The following is a 16,297-nucleotide window of genomic DNA, read 5'->3' on the forward strand; positions in this document are numbered from 1 at the left end:
TTGTAGTTATATAATTTTTGGTAGAGTTGAAACTATGAAGGAAAGGAATTAGATGAACAAGGCTGAAAAAATGGATTACTTAATCTCGAACAGTTTTTGTCAGGTTCCTTTTTTGTCTGTTGGAAAAAGCTTAAAAATAGGCAGAAGATTCGTTGCATAAGTGGATATGTGGCTATTGCAGTAGCCTTAACTTTAGGTGCCTGTTTTTTTCTTTGGGAATCAGAGATCAAATCCCATGCAAATATCAACACCATAGCACAGGCTAAAACACCTTGGCTTGAATATCTTGTGGTGGGCCAAGAACTACCAATACCAGCGTAAAAACACTACTACTTTATAACGAAGAACCTCTTTATAAAATTAGTTGACAGATTTAAAAACAATTGGACATAAACAAAATTTGTTTTTCATTCTTAACGCGTCGACAGATATGTATGAAGTTGTCGACTAAACAATTGTCGATGTGTTATCCATCTTTTATATGTAGCAAAATCTTGATCTGCTCGCATGTTTGCCTCCATTTCATTGCGTGATTAATAGAGGGATCTTTCTCCTTATGTTTCAGGGATTGAGCATTTCTTTAATTTAAAAACAATACTTTTCTATATTATTGTGTTTTTCTTCATCATCATCATCATCATCTGTCATAACATTGTGCAGAAACAGTAGTAAGTAGTAATGCCTGAACAAATACATACACCCCCATTAAATACTTGTTGCATCCATTCAAATCTGAGCATCAGAGTCAGCATTTCTGATAACTTATGTATTATACACATTTCACCTCAAACAAACTCCATACTCTTGTCACTTTAAAGCTCTCTAATTCTGACAGAATCAGACGCTACTAGATAGTTAACTACACTTTGCTTGTTTGTAGACCATGCCTTACTAACTAAAAATGGCAAAAACAAGATTTTCATCAACTATTCCTTCATTTGTTTTGCTATCTACTATATTTTATCTACGTTGCTGTTGCTGATGAGCTGGTGTTAACACAGACCAAGAACTCCTTCATGCCCTTTGACAGTAGCATCTCATTGGCTACTTTCACTCACTGCTACATACACAAATGGTCCTATGATCACATCGTCAAAATCCTGAAGAGACTCTAGTATCTTAACCACATCACTCATAGTTGGCCTTGGATAGGGGTGGTGGCTTAAACATTTATAGGTCAATGCAGCAACCTTCAAAGCTCCTTTCGTAGGAAACTGCCCTTCTAATCTAGGGTCTATGATATGGTGCAGCTTTTTTTGGTCTCTCAAAAGAGGCCTTGCCCATTCCACAAGGCTTCGTTCTCTATTGGGTCGGCACTTATCCACTACCCTTCTTCCTGTAAGCAATTCCAACAAAACCACTCCATAGCTATACACATCACTCTTGGTTGAAAGATGACCTGCGGTCAGACAATCAATTACTCATACGATTCTTGGGAAACAAAAACAAAAATCACTGAGTTTGAAAGATCTTTGAGCCTCAGAAATTAATCAAGTTACCACAAAAGGAAAAGTTAATAACATCTTATCATTATATATAATACCTGACATGATGTACTCAGGGGCAGCATAGCCTCGGGTTCCCATTATGCATGTTGTTGTTACATGTGTGTCTTCCCCTTCAGGACCATCTTTTGCTAGCCCAAGATCTGATAATTTAGCCGTGTAATCCTGGATTTGTAAAGATAAAATAAAGAATTTGTCTTTCAACTATGATTTTTCATACAATTGAAAATTGTTAACTTTCATAATATATTTTTAAAGTTCTAGAAGTTTTTCTGATTAGATAGAGAGCGAATCAACATTAAATTCTAGCATAAAACAAATAATCATATATACTGTAAAAACTTATTGTTGCATACAGGAAGATGGACTAAAAGATTTCTATTCATCCTTCAGAAAAGATATTGAACATACCGAGTCAAGTAAGATATTTGAAGTTTTGAAATCTCTGTATATTACAGGTTTATCTGCTTCGTGAAGGAAAGCCAGACCCTTAGCTGCACCCAATGCAATCTTCATCCTGGTTGACCATGGCAAGGCAGCAGAGTATCCTGCTTGAATTAGAACAAAACTTAGCCTTAGTTTATATATACCACTGAATCAATCAGAATACTCACACAGAGAAAAACCAGTGACTTTCTACTTGATTTCACTCCTTCTTTGATGGGGAAAAGAAAGAGAAAAACACCATTACATACTTCTGAAAAGTTGATTCTCCAAGCTGCCTCTAGCCATGTACTCATACACAAGAAGCCTGTGTTCCTCCTCACAACAGTAGCCAATTAACTTAACAAGATGTGGATGCCTCAGCTGTCCAAGAAATATAATCTCTGCCTATAAAAGAAAACATGTGCCAAGCTAGTGTCAGATATTCTTCAACCATGTTTCATTAGCCAGATTTTATTCATTGGACTAGTATTTTTTAAATTGATTTACGACTATATTAGAATGCGTTGAAGAAAAAAATGCAAACAGACTAACCAGCCACTCCCTATGACCTTGGAAGCCATCCAAGTTGAGTTGTTTCACTGCTACAGACTGAGCCTTCAAACCAGGTCTGAGTTTGTCATCAACAAAACCTTTGTACACGGGTCCGAACCCTCCTTCACCAAGAAGATTACTCCATGAGAAACTATGTGTTGCTTCCCTTAGCTCCTCTAGGGTGAATGTGTAAAGCTTTGGGCCAACAAGGGAAATGGAAAGATCTTCAATGGCCTGAGGGGAGCTAGGAATGCTTATATCCGAAAGGCACAACCTTTGGAAAGAACCTCGTTTCAAAACCTGTTCCTCTGATTCCTGTAAGGAACTTTGAGTCTTGTAACAGTTTAAGATCAACACAATAGACTTCCATGTAATCTTTTTAGAACTCATTTAGAAAAACCAGTATGAGTGTATGTATGTGCAGTACTCTGAACAAAACCACTCCCTCTGCTCTTAAATCTAGGGAATTATAAAGACAACATAGAAAATGACTTAACTGATGATACTAAAAAAATATACGAAGGGTGAGAAATTTATTGCACATACATTCTCCCAAGTCCTAACTACCCTTAGAAAAAAAAAAAAAAAAACATAGAAAGATTCCTTGACTTCTAGACCTCTTCCTGAATTGGGATGCCATAATCCCACTTGGCAGAGTAATACTACATGCATGAATGACTTATATTTTATTTGGTGTTACAATATTTTTATGCCATAATTATAATTGTTGTCCTATGTTCAATTGATTAGATGTCAAGAAACTCGACTAATGTTACCCAACATTTCTCCAACCCCTTACAAACATGTATGCAATCTCGATTTTGTCTCTATAGCGATTTAGTCATACACTTATTTTTGTATAGCTGTTGATGAACATTCCAGTGAAGGTCTTAGAATTTGACATAATCTGCCAGGTGCAAAACCAACAATTCCATATTATCAAATCTTTTAGTGCACACTGGACGGTTTTCTTTGTTTATTCAATTGATATATTTCCCAGTTTCTGGTAGGTCACACTTTTCTCTATTGTTGTTGTTAAGATGTCAACTTCAAACATGGCAGCCCGACAATCAGACTCTCCTTTGCAATTTTTAATGTGGTCATAAAGGATAGCTTCCTGACCGAGGATACTAAGAATTTGGTATTCATAGAATCCTAATAAATCCATCAAATACATCTGCTCCTTGGTCTAAGCCTCGGTTTCAGAAATAACGACGAAAAACTTCAAAAGGTTTGAGATATTTTAAAATTCGAAAGGGAAAAATAGACCAAAAGAAAAACAAAAGCATAGGTAGCCTTCACAAAGGTCAAAGAGAAAGGGTGAACCAATCAATCTAACCATTAACCACTTCTATCTCCAGTGGAAAATATGCCAAAACTCTACACAAGTTATTAGGATAATCGTTGCATCATTCTTTGACAATTGAATTGCCCTTTCCAAGTGCTTAAAGACCATAAGTATGACCAAAATAAGAGAGAGGAAAAAGTTATATATATACTTTAATTGTGTAAACTTGTGTTCAGTATGAAAGATACAATAACTTTGAAAACACTCAAGTCAGCAACCAGAGTTCCGGTACATGTTAAACTTCAGATACTGAACATTATGGAGGTCATTATCAGGGTAATGAGTTGTATTAGGGATTGTAGTAGGTAAGTTAAAAAGTTAAAACCAACATTGGCTCATTCCACAGACTCAACTTCTGCAGAATAAAAGTTCATGTTACCTTAAATTTTCAAAATATGATATCTGAAACAAAATTTTCAAAACATATAAATGTGTTCTGGAATGGAATTTTTAAAAAGAATTTTTTGAAACCCGTAAAATATATTCCGTATAATGAATTATCCGGAATACCAATTTATGAAATATATTCTGAAAAAACCTTTCCGGAACAAATAAAATATGTTTGGGAAAAATATTTCAAGAATAGGTCTTTTTTTTTTTTTTTTCTATGCAGCGTTCTTTCTCTCTTTTTCTTCCTTGGGGGCATCGGTGTGGTGGCGGTAACAGTGGTGTATAATGGTGAAGGGTGGGTGTTATGTCTTTTCCTAGAATTGTGGGGTGCAGGAGAAAATAGCCTGCAAACTATATTCTTCTTCTGGCCCAGCCACTATACGGGCTTCTTTGATCTATTTATTAAACAGGTCCATGCTATTCGCACTCCCCTTCTATTACTCTTGCACTCCTCTCAATTTTCGAACAGAAAAAATTATCAGATACGGAACTAAAATGAAATGCACAAAAATATTTAAATATGTACAACCCTTTCACGGTTTATATACGAGAATTTCAAAGCATGTGCGAAGATCCAAGTCTTAGTGTCTTCGATAGTAACCATCATATCAAGTGAAACTCGAAAATCCTATCAAATATTTCATACAACTTTGTCAACATTTTTTTATGTTTTAACTTTCTTTAACTTATATAAATTATGAAAATGAGATTATCATGATATTTTTATATACAAATTTGAGCACGAAAGGGTATAACCTTTTCTTTTCTTATAAAATCATTATTTTAAATGATTGAATATAGAGAGGAAAGTAATGAAAAATTTCTCTATGATTCTAAATTGTAGTTATATGAAAATTCCTTTAAAGTATCTCGAAATTTCTATATTAGACAACCTAAGAACACAAAAAATTATGACGGGAAGGGTTGGATAAAGTAGATAGCAAGTTGCTTAGACAATAGATTATTGTCTTTTGGTGGCAGATGCCTAATAAAGTTTGTTATTTCTGTTTTACTACTATTTTATTTATCTTTCTTCAAAACTTCAAAATGACAAATAGTATTTGTAAAATATTGACAAAAATATAAAAAAGAAATCTTTCTATGAAGATCATATAATCATATACACAAAAAATCTTGTTTTGTTTGGGTCTGATAAGTTTTATGTAGGTCTATATTCTCAACAATTGCAAGTAACATTTAGAAAACAATTGATGCAAGGATTCATGACTACGTGAAGGAATTCACTGAACATACTTGTATGGGATAACCAACATGAACCGTGATAAACATAAGTACTAGAATTGATTCAAAGTGTCTAAGATAATAATGTAGCCAAGTTAAATGTTGGAGAAGCAAGAAGCAACTTGGTTGTAGCAAGGACCTTGGCTAATAAGGAAAAAAAACATCAACATTAAATAAAGTAATGAGAATCTCATAAAAGAATCACCAGCTGATTTAACATTAATTGTAATTAATTATATTTTATATATACTATAATATTCACTGACTTATAATTCTTGTTAAATCCTTTAAATTCATGTATGCAATGAGGGAGTTTCTAAAGGGCAGGAGGTGGTCATGGCTCCCGTTTTTTATTATTTTTTTATATTATATGTAATTTAAAAAATTTAATTTTTTTTTCAAATTTTTTAAATTATATGCAATTTATATTCAAAATTGGTGGTTATTAAATTAGGTGTCTTTTTGTTTTTTTTAATAAAGCATAATATTTAATAATAATGAATAATAAAATATAAAATCAAATATATTAAAAAAAATATTTATTAAGATATATTTATTTTCTTTTTTATTGTCTTTTTGAGTTTTCTCTCATTCTCGCATGTTTTTTTTAAGAAAAAACAGTTGGACACACAATCATTATTTTTTCTTTCGTTTGTTTCATTTGTTCTCTTCCATTATTGAAGAAAAAAAAAAGGTAATTTCTTAGTCTCACTTGATCATGGAATATTTATTTAATAGTTAGCATATTTTTTAATAGTTAATGTACTATGTGTTGTTTCATAACCAACTTTTAATTGTTGCTTGATTATCATAGATTCTTTATTAGGAACTCTCAATTTTTTATTAAATTGTGCTAACTTATTTTTTTTATTTTAAACTTTTCTTAAGAACTCTAATTTTTTATTACATTGTGATAAATATTGATGAAAAATAAAATAATAGATTCATTTTTAAAAGTGATAAAGGGGAAGCTATTTGTGTAAATGAAAAGAAGACAAATTCAACTTCTTTACATATCCTGAAAAATAATACTGATGATTATATCATTCAACTATACGAGTCTTTTCTTAATGTTCAACAAATTAAAGGTGAGAAATTTCGTATTAATTCTATGAAAATATTTTCATATTTAAGTTGAAAAAAAATAACTAAAAATTTTAGTTCTGATTTAATTATTGATGAGTTTAAAAATTTGAAATAACAATATTTTAGATATGTTTGATTTATTTTCTAGTTAAAGTTATACTAAATTATATATTAATTTATTGTATTAGTAAAAATAATTAAAAATATAAATTTTAAGTATATTATTTTGGCTCCCAAAAATTATTGGTGAAGTCCATGTATCCATGTTAAATAGGATATTTATGTACATCTATATTATTCAAATCGAGTATATAACCTTTTTCACACTCTAAATATTCTTATATTTATAAAAGATATAAAAAATCGGTACCTATAATAAGGTGTGTGGTGTCAGATTTTTAGTTGATGGGAATTAATTAGCACTCAGTTTTACTTTTGTGAAGTTAAGTGACAGCTCACTACTCCTCTGAAATATTTAATGTGAGTAAGACCTTGTGGAGGACTAAATTGAACAGTTTTAAAAAATACGTTTTTGCTAAAATTTGATCTCATAATAAACGCGCCCACCACAATTTGAATGAGCTATAAATCCGGGTGTTTGGTGAGGGAGTTTCTGGCTGGGGTCTTTTCTCACATTCATTCATCTTTCAATAAATAACTTACTACTTATAACATTCACCTTTTTTCTTTTCTTACTTTTCATCACACTTACCTCAAATTCCATGCAAAATAAAAAACCAGTTGAAAATTCATCTTTTATTTATTCCACGCATGCTTGCAATCAGTCTCCGTGATCCAAAAACCATTTTCCCCGTATCATTATAGTTAATTCAAGATTTGGATCGTACATGCATATCAAATATAATTATTGTTAATGATATAATCGCGAAAGTAGTTTACAATAAAGAAACACGCATCGAGAACGACATGTTCTTTTAGTCAATGCGAGCAAGAAGAAACGCGTCCCATTCGTAAAATTTTCCTCTCTACAGTCCAAAATAACAGCATAATAACTCTCATCTTCTTTTTTCTCTGAACCCTAATATGTTTACCGTCTCATAAATAATAAGCTGAGTCATACATACTCATACACCCACCAGAGAAAAGAAAATAAAGCACAGCACAATCTTTCTCTCACATAATCCAATCCATAAATACTAACTTTTAGTTGCAATCGCCAACCACCAGGTACCAGTTTTCAGTTTAAGATGCTTCCCTCATTTCTGAGCCCCGTCTCCGCCTACGGCCTCTACCTCCGCCGCTGCTTCACGGCCGCGGGGCTCTCCTCGTACACGCTGGACGTCGATCACCAAACCACGGTTCACTTCTGGGCCCCCACCAATCGAACGGCCCAAAAGCCTGCCGTGGTTCTGATCCACGGGTTTGGGCCTGCGGCCATATGGCAGTGGCGCCAACAGGTCCAATTCTTGGCCCCTCACTTCAACGTGTACGTTCCGGACCTGATATTCTTCGGAGGGTCCAGCAGCACATCGAGCGAAAGGAGCGAAACGTTTCAGGCAGCGTCGGTGGGGAAGCTTCTAGATAAACTGAAGGTGGAGAAGTTTCAGGTGGTGGGAACGAGCTATGGCGGCATGGTGGCTTACAATTTGGCGAAGATGTTCGGGGAAGAGAGGGTTGAGAAAGTGGTTATTGCTAGCTCCGGTGTTAACATGAAAAGGAGCAACAACGTGGCTTTGGTGCAGAGGGCTGAATTGGAGAAAATAGAAGACCTCATGTTACCTTCCACACCACAACAACTGCGAAAACTGATGTCGCTCTCCATCAACAAATCTCCGCAATTCCTCCCCCATTTTTTTCTCAACGACTTCTTACATGTAACTTTTCTCTCTCTCTCTCTCTCTCTCTCTCTCTCTCTCTCTCTCTCTCTTCTCAAACAATTTTCTTCTGCTTTCCAACCAACAACACCGATCAATCACTGTAACTTAACAATCCACGCCAACCAATCTCATCTCAGTTCAATTCCTATGAAAATAATTTTTTTATATTTACGTTTTGACGCTTTGTAGAAACTATACAGCGATAATCGGAAGGAGAAAAAGGAGCTTCTGAAAGGATTAACGATCGGAAAGGATGATACTACAACACTTTCACCTCTTGAACAAGTAAGCATGGTGTATATTGATATGCTTAGAGTTCACACACCTATATTCGATTGTGATCTATATTAGTTACACTCAGGAGGTTCTCATTGTGTGGGGGGAACAAGACCAAATATTTCCGGTGCAAATGGCGCACGAACTGAAAGAGTATGAATTTTTTGCTTCTTTTACTTCAATTTTTTCTTCTTCTCTTGTTCCAATTTCAATCAGTAGATTGTTAAAAGGTGAGATATTCTGTCTCTGAAGCTAATTGTGGTATTTTAATTAACATATTGCAGGATAATCGGTAAGAAGGCTCGATTGGAGTTGATTAAGGAGGCATCCCATGTGCCTCAAATGGAGAAGCCAAGAGAATTCAACAAAATTCTCCTTAATTTTTTGCAAGCGCATTCTTGAGTAATTTTTTCATTACCACTGCAAAGTACATTAAATCCATGCTTTGTCTACTTCAATTTTAATAATTAATTATACCATTATGTTTTTTCAGACATAATATGGTATTTAATTAAAATATATAAACTAGGATTAAGTTTTATTTTTAACACTTTCTATTATTAACTAAAATACTTTAAAAGCGTTACAATAATTTTTATGTCTATTCACAAATTATTACGCATGGAAATATATTGATTTTTAAAATAATTTCCTTCAAAATCATTAGGACAACTTTTTGGTTACTAATATTTTAATATCTTTATTTTAGATAAAAAAAAAATCTAGTATTTGTACAAACTCATACTTCTCAAGGAGTGTCACGCAGTTATTTGTTCACCTCGTGGCTTCACTACTAAATTATGGAGAGAAACAATCAATCGTGTTAATGAATCATAGATTTAGGCATTTGGAGAAAAAGTTTGGACCGTGCTTCGATGATCGAAATAACTTTTGAGTAATATATCTTGTGTGGTTTTACTCATGTACAATGTTATTTTGACTATTAAATTTTAATAACTTTCTTTTATAATATGAGATGTCATATTCTAAATGATTTTAAAATATAAAAAATGAAAAAATAAAAAATTACTTAAAAGATGTCACTTAAGCTTATAAGAAAAAATTATCAAAAGTTAGTAGTCCAAAAATATTTTCCTTTACTTAATTTTTTTCTTTTAGTTTTAAGTTGTCTTTTTTAGATGTTATCACAGTTATAAACTTTATAATGGTATCTAAAATTAAAATTAAGAAAATATTATTCATAAGAAATAGAATAAAAAAAACATGTCATTTACGAGAAAACTAAAATAATAATGATAATGATTTTTTTATTTATTTCATACTATAAACATGCTATTATTGAGAGGAGTTATATATTAGAAATTTTACAGATGATTAATTGACTTTTTAGCATAATGTGACTTAGTAGTATGATGTCTCACATTATCTGTCATTTCATTTACTATAATAATTTTTCATATTATAACAAAAAAAAATTGTCATTTTTTTCCTGTAAATTTCAATTGACAGGTAAATAACTATTTTATACAAAATTATAAAATTCGTAAATACATTTTACAAAATTTTGTGAGAAATATTTTATACAAAAATAATTTTTTAAAAATTGATAACAATTTATTATAATAATTTAATAACAAATTTATAAATTTTTTTATAATTTTTTTTAAAAATATAATTTACAAGAAATGAGTTTTTTTTTTAATAGTGATTATTAGACGTTTCAAAATTTTAATTGCGAAAATATATTTACTTATTCATATTTTGCGAGTTTTCTCTGTATGTCCATATTCTATTTTGATATTTTATTTTCAATAATTAGAAGTTGATATTAATATGGGGGTAACCAATTTTTTCAATTAAAAATTAGTATTATTATGGCAATGACATGACAGTCATCAAACTAAAAGAGAAAAAAAAAATCAGAATACTTTTATGGAAGCAAAGTTATCGAGCATTCTATTAGTTTTCATCTGATCTCACTTCTCATGTAAGAATAATAATACATATGCCTACGTTTATCTTGATTTAGGGCGATTAATTACCATTCGCAGAGAAAATAAATGAAAGTTTGTATTTTCTTTTCGCACGTAAAATTTTTACACGAATACATGCAACAAATACAACCATTCACTTCGGTTCACATTTTAAATGATTTTACGTGATTTTTTTAAAAATAAAATCACAAAATTATAAGTTTAATATATATATATATATATATAAATAAATAAAAGAATGAAAATAAAATGAATAATATAAGGGGAAAAAAGCTAAGTTAACTTCTAAAAAATGATAAAAATAAATTGCTGTCGGAATTGAATGTTATTGTTACAAAATTATGATTTGGTTCAAGTGTTGAGTTGCGGAATTAGAACAGTGGAGGGAAGAATGAGCAAGGTAAAGTATCCGGAACAAGTAAGTGGGTAGGGAAAGATCTCCGAAGATTATTTTGACGGGAAAGGAAGGGAGAGGAAAAGACGGTTATCCGAAAATGAAGCGGAGCCACGAGGAAGGAGAATAAAAAAAAAAAAGATGTATCAGGCACACAATCTTGAACTAATATAAATGGCAATGAAATCTCGGACGAGGGAGGAACCGACCAAATTCATCAACATGCCTTCCTCATTCAACTTCGCCTGCGTGTACAACAAGTACATCCGACGCTGCTTCACCGGGGCGGGCCTCTGGTCGCAGGCCCTCGTCCTCGACGACCAGACCACCATGCACTTCTGGGGCCCAAGACACAAAACGGCCCAGAAGCCCTCTCTGGTTCTAATCCACGGCTTTGGGCCCGTGGCCACGTGGCAGTGGCGCAGACAAGTCAAATCCCTGGCCCCACACTTCAACCTCTACGTTCCGGACCTCGTTTTCTTCGGAGGCTCCACCACCATTTCCAGCGAGAGGAGCGAGTTGTTTCAGGCGAAGTCGGTGGGGGCGCTTCTCGATAAGTTGGAGGTGGAGACGTTGAACGTGGTGGGAACCAGCTATGGAGGTTTGGTGGCTTACAATCTGGCCAAGATGTTGGGGGAAGGGAGGGTCAAGAAAGTGGTCATTGCCAGCTCCGGCATTAACATGACCGCCAGTAGCAACCTAGAAATGCTCCGAAGTTCTCAATTGAGCAACATCGACGATCTCATGTTTCCTTCTTCCCCCCACCACATGCGCCAGTTGATGTCCCTCTCCATCTACAAGCCTCCACATGTCCCTGATTTTATCCTCAATGTCTTCATCCATGTATCTCTCTCTCCCTCTTCATTCTCATTTTTTTTTATACCTTTCGTTTCTGCATTTTCCTTTTATTGTTTCTAGGAATTGTATGGAGAGAACAAGGAGAGAAAATTGGAGATTCTTAGAGGGATCTCTGTCGGCAGGGAAGAAATCTCTAACGTTTCACCTCTTAAACAGGCAATCACACTTTTCATTTCCTTAGCTCTTTTTCGATTTCAATTTCTACATACGAAATGAATTAGCGTTTCACTTTATGCCAAACACAATTCTATGTCTGTAGGTACTGTTGATGTCGGTTTTTGATTGAATTCATAATTTTATTTAAATAATTTGTATTTGATTGGGTTGTTAGTGTGGCTGGATTGATGTTGGTGATATCATGTTCTCAGGAAGTTCTTATAGTGTGGGGGGAAGAAGACCGGATTTTTCCGGTGCGATTGGCGCATGAACTTAAAGAGTATGTTAAATTTCTAACTCCATTTTTTTTTTTCCATTTAGAAATGTAGTTTTAATGGAATGAGTTGAAATGAAATGGAAGAGAAATTGATGTGTATTGCAGGGTGATAGGTGAAGATGTAAAATTAGAATTGATAAAGGAAGCAGCACACGTGCCTCAAATTGAAAAGCCTGTAGAATTCAACCGCATCATCATTAAATTTTTACAGGGGATTCCTTGAGTATATTTTTAGCTCTATGAAGTTCATATTTTTGTCTGATTATTCTTTGTTAGTCCATTTAATGATATTGTTCTGCATAAAAAAATTACATTATTTTTGTCTTGTTTTGAATTTTCGACAATAGGAAAGTTTATTAGATTCCGTGGAACATACGAGAACAATGTAATGTTTGTAAGAAAACAAAAGTAGGGTTTGATAGCCATGATCTGTATTAATCAATGAATAGTATGCTGGTGTAACATATTTGAGGATTTTAAAGAATTTTTATTAAATCAAGAATTTTAATTACTTCGACTAAAATTCTCTTATTTAAAAATTATGTTTTAGGATAAAGTAAGTTATACAGGTTCAGGTCAAAAATATACTCGTAAAATTAAAGAATGTTGAGAGACAAAACAGTAGAAGAGAAGAGAGAATGACTTGAGAAAGAAGAGAGAGGATGAGGGACAGAGAGAAATAAAGATAAAGATTTTTTTTTTCTTTTTATTTAGATTACATTACCGAAAATCTAGTGAAATTTAGGTGAACTTTTTTTAAAAGTGTTTTTCTTTATCATATCCCTACTTTCTATTTTTTATTCTTTTGTTAGGAGGTGTATAGTTAGTCTTTTGCGTGCTGGATCTAAGATTAATGTGTTCTACTCTATATCTATATTGACATGGTTGGTTCTTAAACTGGACTTTTTTATAGCAGGTTGGGACTTCTGTGAACAAGTTAAAGACTTTTCATAACTCTTTTTCTTTTTTTTTTTGTTCTTAGTAGTGTTGATAAAGAACACATGATTTAAAGGTAAGACAAATTATTTTATTTAACTTGTGTAAAACTTCAGTTTAGATTGAGAATGTTTGTTTTGGAATTTGGTTCATATTTTTAATTATTTTAGTGTGGATTGATTTTTGAAATGTTTAATTATTTATGATGTTAAATATTTAGTTTAAGTAGAGTTGGAGAATTTGAATAAATTGTACTAATTAAAGAAGCTTATTTTGAGTTGAGAATGTTTATTTTGAAAAGAGATAGTTGTGGTTAAATTTTAGGTGAAGTGATAAGTTAGTTCTCTCCCTTGAGGTTCAACTTGCTCAAATATTGATTTGATTGTTGAGACAACAGCGTAAGCAGTGATGGTTTAAGCAAGAGAAAACTTTAAGAATCATATAAGTATGAGCTCAACTTTATTTAGTCAATGTAACAAATAAGGAATATAATGAATACTAATTGGTCTCATTATATATGAGTTTATAATATCAAACAGACATTATTTATAAGCATTATAAGTTTTTTTTTGGCCAGCAACGATATAATATAACCATTATAAATTACAGGAATTTAATCTATAAGAAATTCTAACTGTACCAGAAGGTCTTTTAGGTATGACTGATAATTATTTTTTATATTACTTTTTGGTTCTGTCATGGGTTTTTGGGTGTTGTGATCTTTCTCCTTTTTTTATTTTTTAGTTCGCCTTTGTTTCAAAGCTTAGTGGAGTTAGTTAACTTATTTTGAAAACTTTACATAATCATTTTTCAACTTAGGTTAGGTAAGTTGACCCATTCAGTTGAATAATTTTTTAAAATGTTAGAATTAATTAATTTAGTCATTGTTGATTTCCTTTTTAAATATACAGAAAGTGTTAAGTTTAGATATAATGCATGTTTAGATTTGTCTAGAGCTTAAAATGTGCATTCTTCACTTGATTTTTCTAAATTTGGTAGAAATAATTTATATATTAGATGTGCATCATTTACTTGAAATTTAGAAATCGAGAAAAGTAACTTTTATATTAGCTGAGTTCACACATGTGTATTTCATCTTTTGTATTTTTTTTTTATAAATTAAAAGTATTTTTAATATGGGACTTACTCGTGTAAAAAATACTTCTGTTTCACACAATGTAAGCAACACTGTGTTTATTTGCTAAAAAACACGATTAATTGATTATGAACTAATTTAACACTTATTCTAAAATGAATTTTCACGTAATACTTGGTATTTGAGGGTACTACTTCAAAATGTAGTTAAATGCAAAACAAATGATATGAAAGTTAAATATTTCACAGCTCCGTGTTAATACAACTGAATTTTAAGGAACGGAATTCAAAGAATAATTAAGTTTTTGTATTTTTATAATAGTTAATTTATGCACTTATGTGGATAATTAATTAAGTTTGAACATTTTACACTGGTAAATTATACACATATTTTATTTTATACCATTAAAAATTAATTGTCTTTACGAGTGGGTAAAGTAATTATACCTTACATTATTGTGTGGACAAGAAGTACTTTTTACAATATCGTCTTGTGTTGTATTCGGAGAATAAGTTTATATGAAATAACATTAATGTTGGTAAAAGACACATAAGATAAGACACGAGATAAGATGATTGATGTGATGTAAAGAGATAAATGAGAAACATTATGAACCATACTGTAGTAATTTATTGCATAAATAATATAGTTGATAACTTATAATAAATAATTACATTCTGAATTTGTTGCAGTGAGAAAATGCTATTATTTATACTAGTAGAAGGATAGGTTTCAATTTCAATTCGTTAATAATTAAATATATGCATAGAGTATAATTTACTGAATAATAAAATTATCAAAATATCTATATTTATAAAATTATATACGTAAAATAGCAATATATTAAATTTCGACATCAACATTGGTTTATTCCCTTAAACTTGTATATATTTTACATATCAAATATAATAAAGACAAAAAATTAAATACTTTGTATAATTAGAATTAGTTATTTAACATTTGAGAGTCAATCCTGGAATTTTATGATCAAGAGTTTTTTTTTTCTCACTTACAATTGAAATAATAAAATAGGATAATATCAGTATTAAAGTATCAATATTTTAAAATATATCTATAATAATATATAAATTGAATTTTCTCTTTGTATTCGCATTTCATAATGTTTATTATATATTTTATAATATAATTATTTATTAACTTTTTATTTATTTTCTATAAAATTATTTTTCTTTTTTTTTATTCAATAATAATTAATTTTTCTATTCATTTCACTTTATAAATATAAATTTATTTTATATATTAACTTAATAACATTATATTATTATCACTTATTAACATATTATCATTTATATTTATAAATAAAATAAAACACCAAATTTGGCATTTCCTTCACTATTTATTTACTCTGTTATACTCTAGTCTCCTTCTCAATTAGTTTCTTTCCTGGTCAATGAAAACAAGCAGTGCAATCAATGACAATATACAGTATATAGAAAAGTTAAAAAATAATAAAATACAGAAAATTTTACATTATTTTTAATTAGAAAAGAAAAGTGTGTTCAAGTCTCACTATGGAAGAAAAATACTTTCTCCTAAATTGCCAAGAAAGTGAAAAAAAAAAAAAAACAGATTGTCCCAATATTTTGCCTTTTAAAAGTATTTTTCTATTTATTATACACAAACAATTAATTTTACTTTTTGCATTTTTCAAAACTTAGTTCTCAAGCGTTACAAGAAACATTTCATCGATTTAGTTCTTCTATCTCTATAAAACTAATAAACAAAAAGATGATATATTTATCTATAAAATAATACATGTTTGAATGTTGAAAGTGTAAGAAGTGAAGTGAGGACTAGCATATACTGCAACAATACAAATGCAATACCTTAGAAGAACATCTAAACCAGACACACGTAGATACAGATACAGATGTAGATGTGTCCTTTCTTGTCTCCTTTGACCGCCAACAGACATGGAATGGAATCACAATTCTCTCTTCT

The 16,297-nt window shown here is 31.3% G+C and overlaps 3 protein-coding genes across 4 annotated transcripts; 2 read left to right on the forward strand and 1 right to left on the reverse strand.

Annotated features, from left to right (window-relative positions):
• Nucleotides 1-146: 146 nt before the first annotated feature.
• ARSK1 (root-specific kinase 1) lies at nt 147-3,077 on the reverse strand. Its single transcript, XM_028048856.2, has 5 exons — nt 2,484-3,077; nt 2,201-2,336; nt 1,917-2,053; nt 1,544-1,670; nt 147-1,399 (listed from the first exon to the last, which is right to left on the reverse strand). Exons 1-5 carry the CDS (start codon nt 2,871-2,873, stop codon nt 1,038-1,040), a joined length of 1,152 nt encoding a protein of 383 aa, XP_027904657.1. The 5' UTR covers nt 2,874-3,077; the 3' UTR covers nt 147-1,037.
• A 4,516-nt stretch (nt 3,078-7,593) lies between these two features.
• On the forward strand, nt 7,594-9,633 carry LOC114162513 (uncharacterized). Its single transcript, XM_028046431.2, has 4 exons — nt 7,594-8,384; nt 8,577-8,672; nt 8,749-8,816; nt 8,948-9,633. Exons 1-4 carry the CDS (start codon nt 7,758-7,760, stop codon nt 9,063-9,065), a joined length of 909 nt encoding a protein of 302 aa, XP_027902232.1. The 5' UTR covers nt 7,594-7,757; the 3' UTR covers nt 9,066-9,633.
• A 704-nt stretch (nt 9,634-10,337) lies between these two features.
• LOC114162644 (uncharacterized) lies at nt 10,338-12,787 on the forward strand. Of its 2 annotated transcripts, none has more exons than XM_028046601.2 (4): nt 10,338-11,855; nt 11,931-12,026; nt 12,202-12,306; nt 12,409-12,787. In XM_028046601.2, the coding sequence occupies exons 1-3, from the start codon at nt 11,187-11,189 to the stop codon at nt 12,295-12,297; spliced, it is 861 nt and encodes a 286-aa protein (XP_027902402.2). In that variant the 5' UTR covers nt 10,338-11,186; the 3' UTR covers nt 12,298-12,306; nt 12,409-12,787. The 2 variants fall into 2 exon arrangements, with proteins under 2 accessions (XP_027902402.2, XP_027902401.2); XM_028046600.2 differs by having other exon boundaries at nt 10,346-11,855; nt 12,239-12,306.
• The last annotated feature ends 3,510 nt before the right edge of the window (nt 12,788-16,297 follow it).

This window comes from Vigna unguiculata, chromosome 9 (genome assembly GCF_037176805.1).
Source record: "Vigna unguiculata cultivar grain cowpea cultivar isolate G323 ecotype 2 chromosome 9, ASM3717680v1, whole genome shotgun sequence".
NCBI lineage: Eukaryota > Viridiplantae > Streptophyta > Magnoliopsida > Fabales > Fabaceae > Vigna > Vigna unguiculata.

Coding starts and splice junctions, on each gene's coding strand:
- ARSK1 (XM_028048856.2), bottom strand. CDS start 2,873: ATGAGTTCTAAAAAGATTACATGGAAGTCTATTGTGTTGATCTTAAAC. Junction 2,337..2,483: donor AAGGTCATAGGGAGTGGCTG/GTTAGTCTGTTT, acceptor TTTCTTTTATAG/GCAGAGATTATATTTCTTGG. Junction 1,671..1,916: donor CAAATATCTTACTTGACTCG/GTATGTTCAATA, acceptor TTACAAATCCAG/GATTACACGGCTAAATTATC.
- LOC114162513 (XM_028046431.2), top strand. CDS start 7,758: ATGCTTCCCTCATTTCTGAGCCCCGTCTCCGCCTACGGCCTCTACCTC. Junction 8,385..8,576: donor TTCTCAACGACTTCTTACAT/GTAACTTTTCTC, acceptor GACGCTTTGTAG/AAACTATACAGCGATAATCG. Junction 8,817..8,947: donor ATGGCGCACGAACTGAAAGA/GTATGAATTTTT, acceptor AACATATTGCAG/GATAATCGGTAAGAAGGCTC.
- LOC114162644 (XM_028046600.2), top strand. CDS start 11,187: ATGGCAATGAAATCTCGGACGAGGGAGGAACCGACCAAATTCATCAAC. Junction 11,856..11,930: donor TCCTCAATGTCTTCATCCAT/GTATCTCTCTCT, acceptor TATTGTTTCTAG/GAATTGTATGGAGAGAACAA. Junction 12,027..12,238: donor ACGTTTCACCTCTTAAACAG/GCAATCACACTT, acceptor TCATGTTCTCAG/GAAGTTCTTATAGTGTGGGG.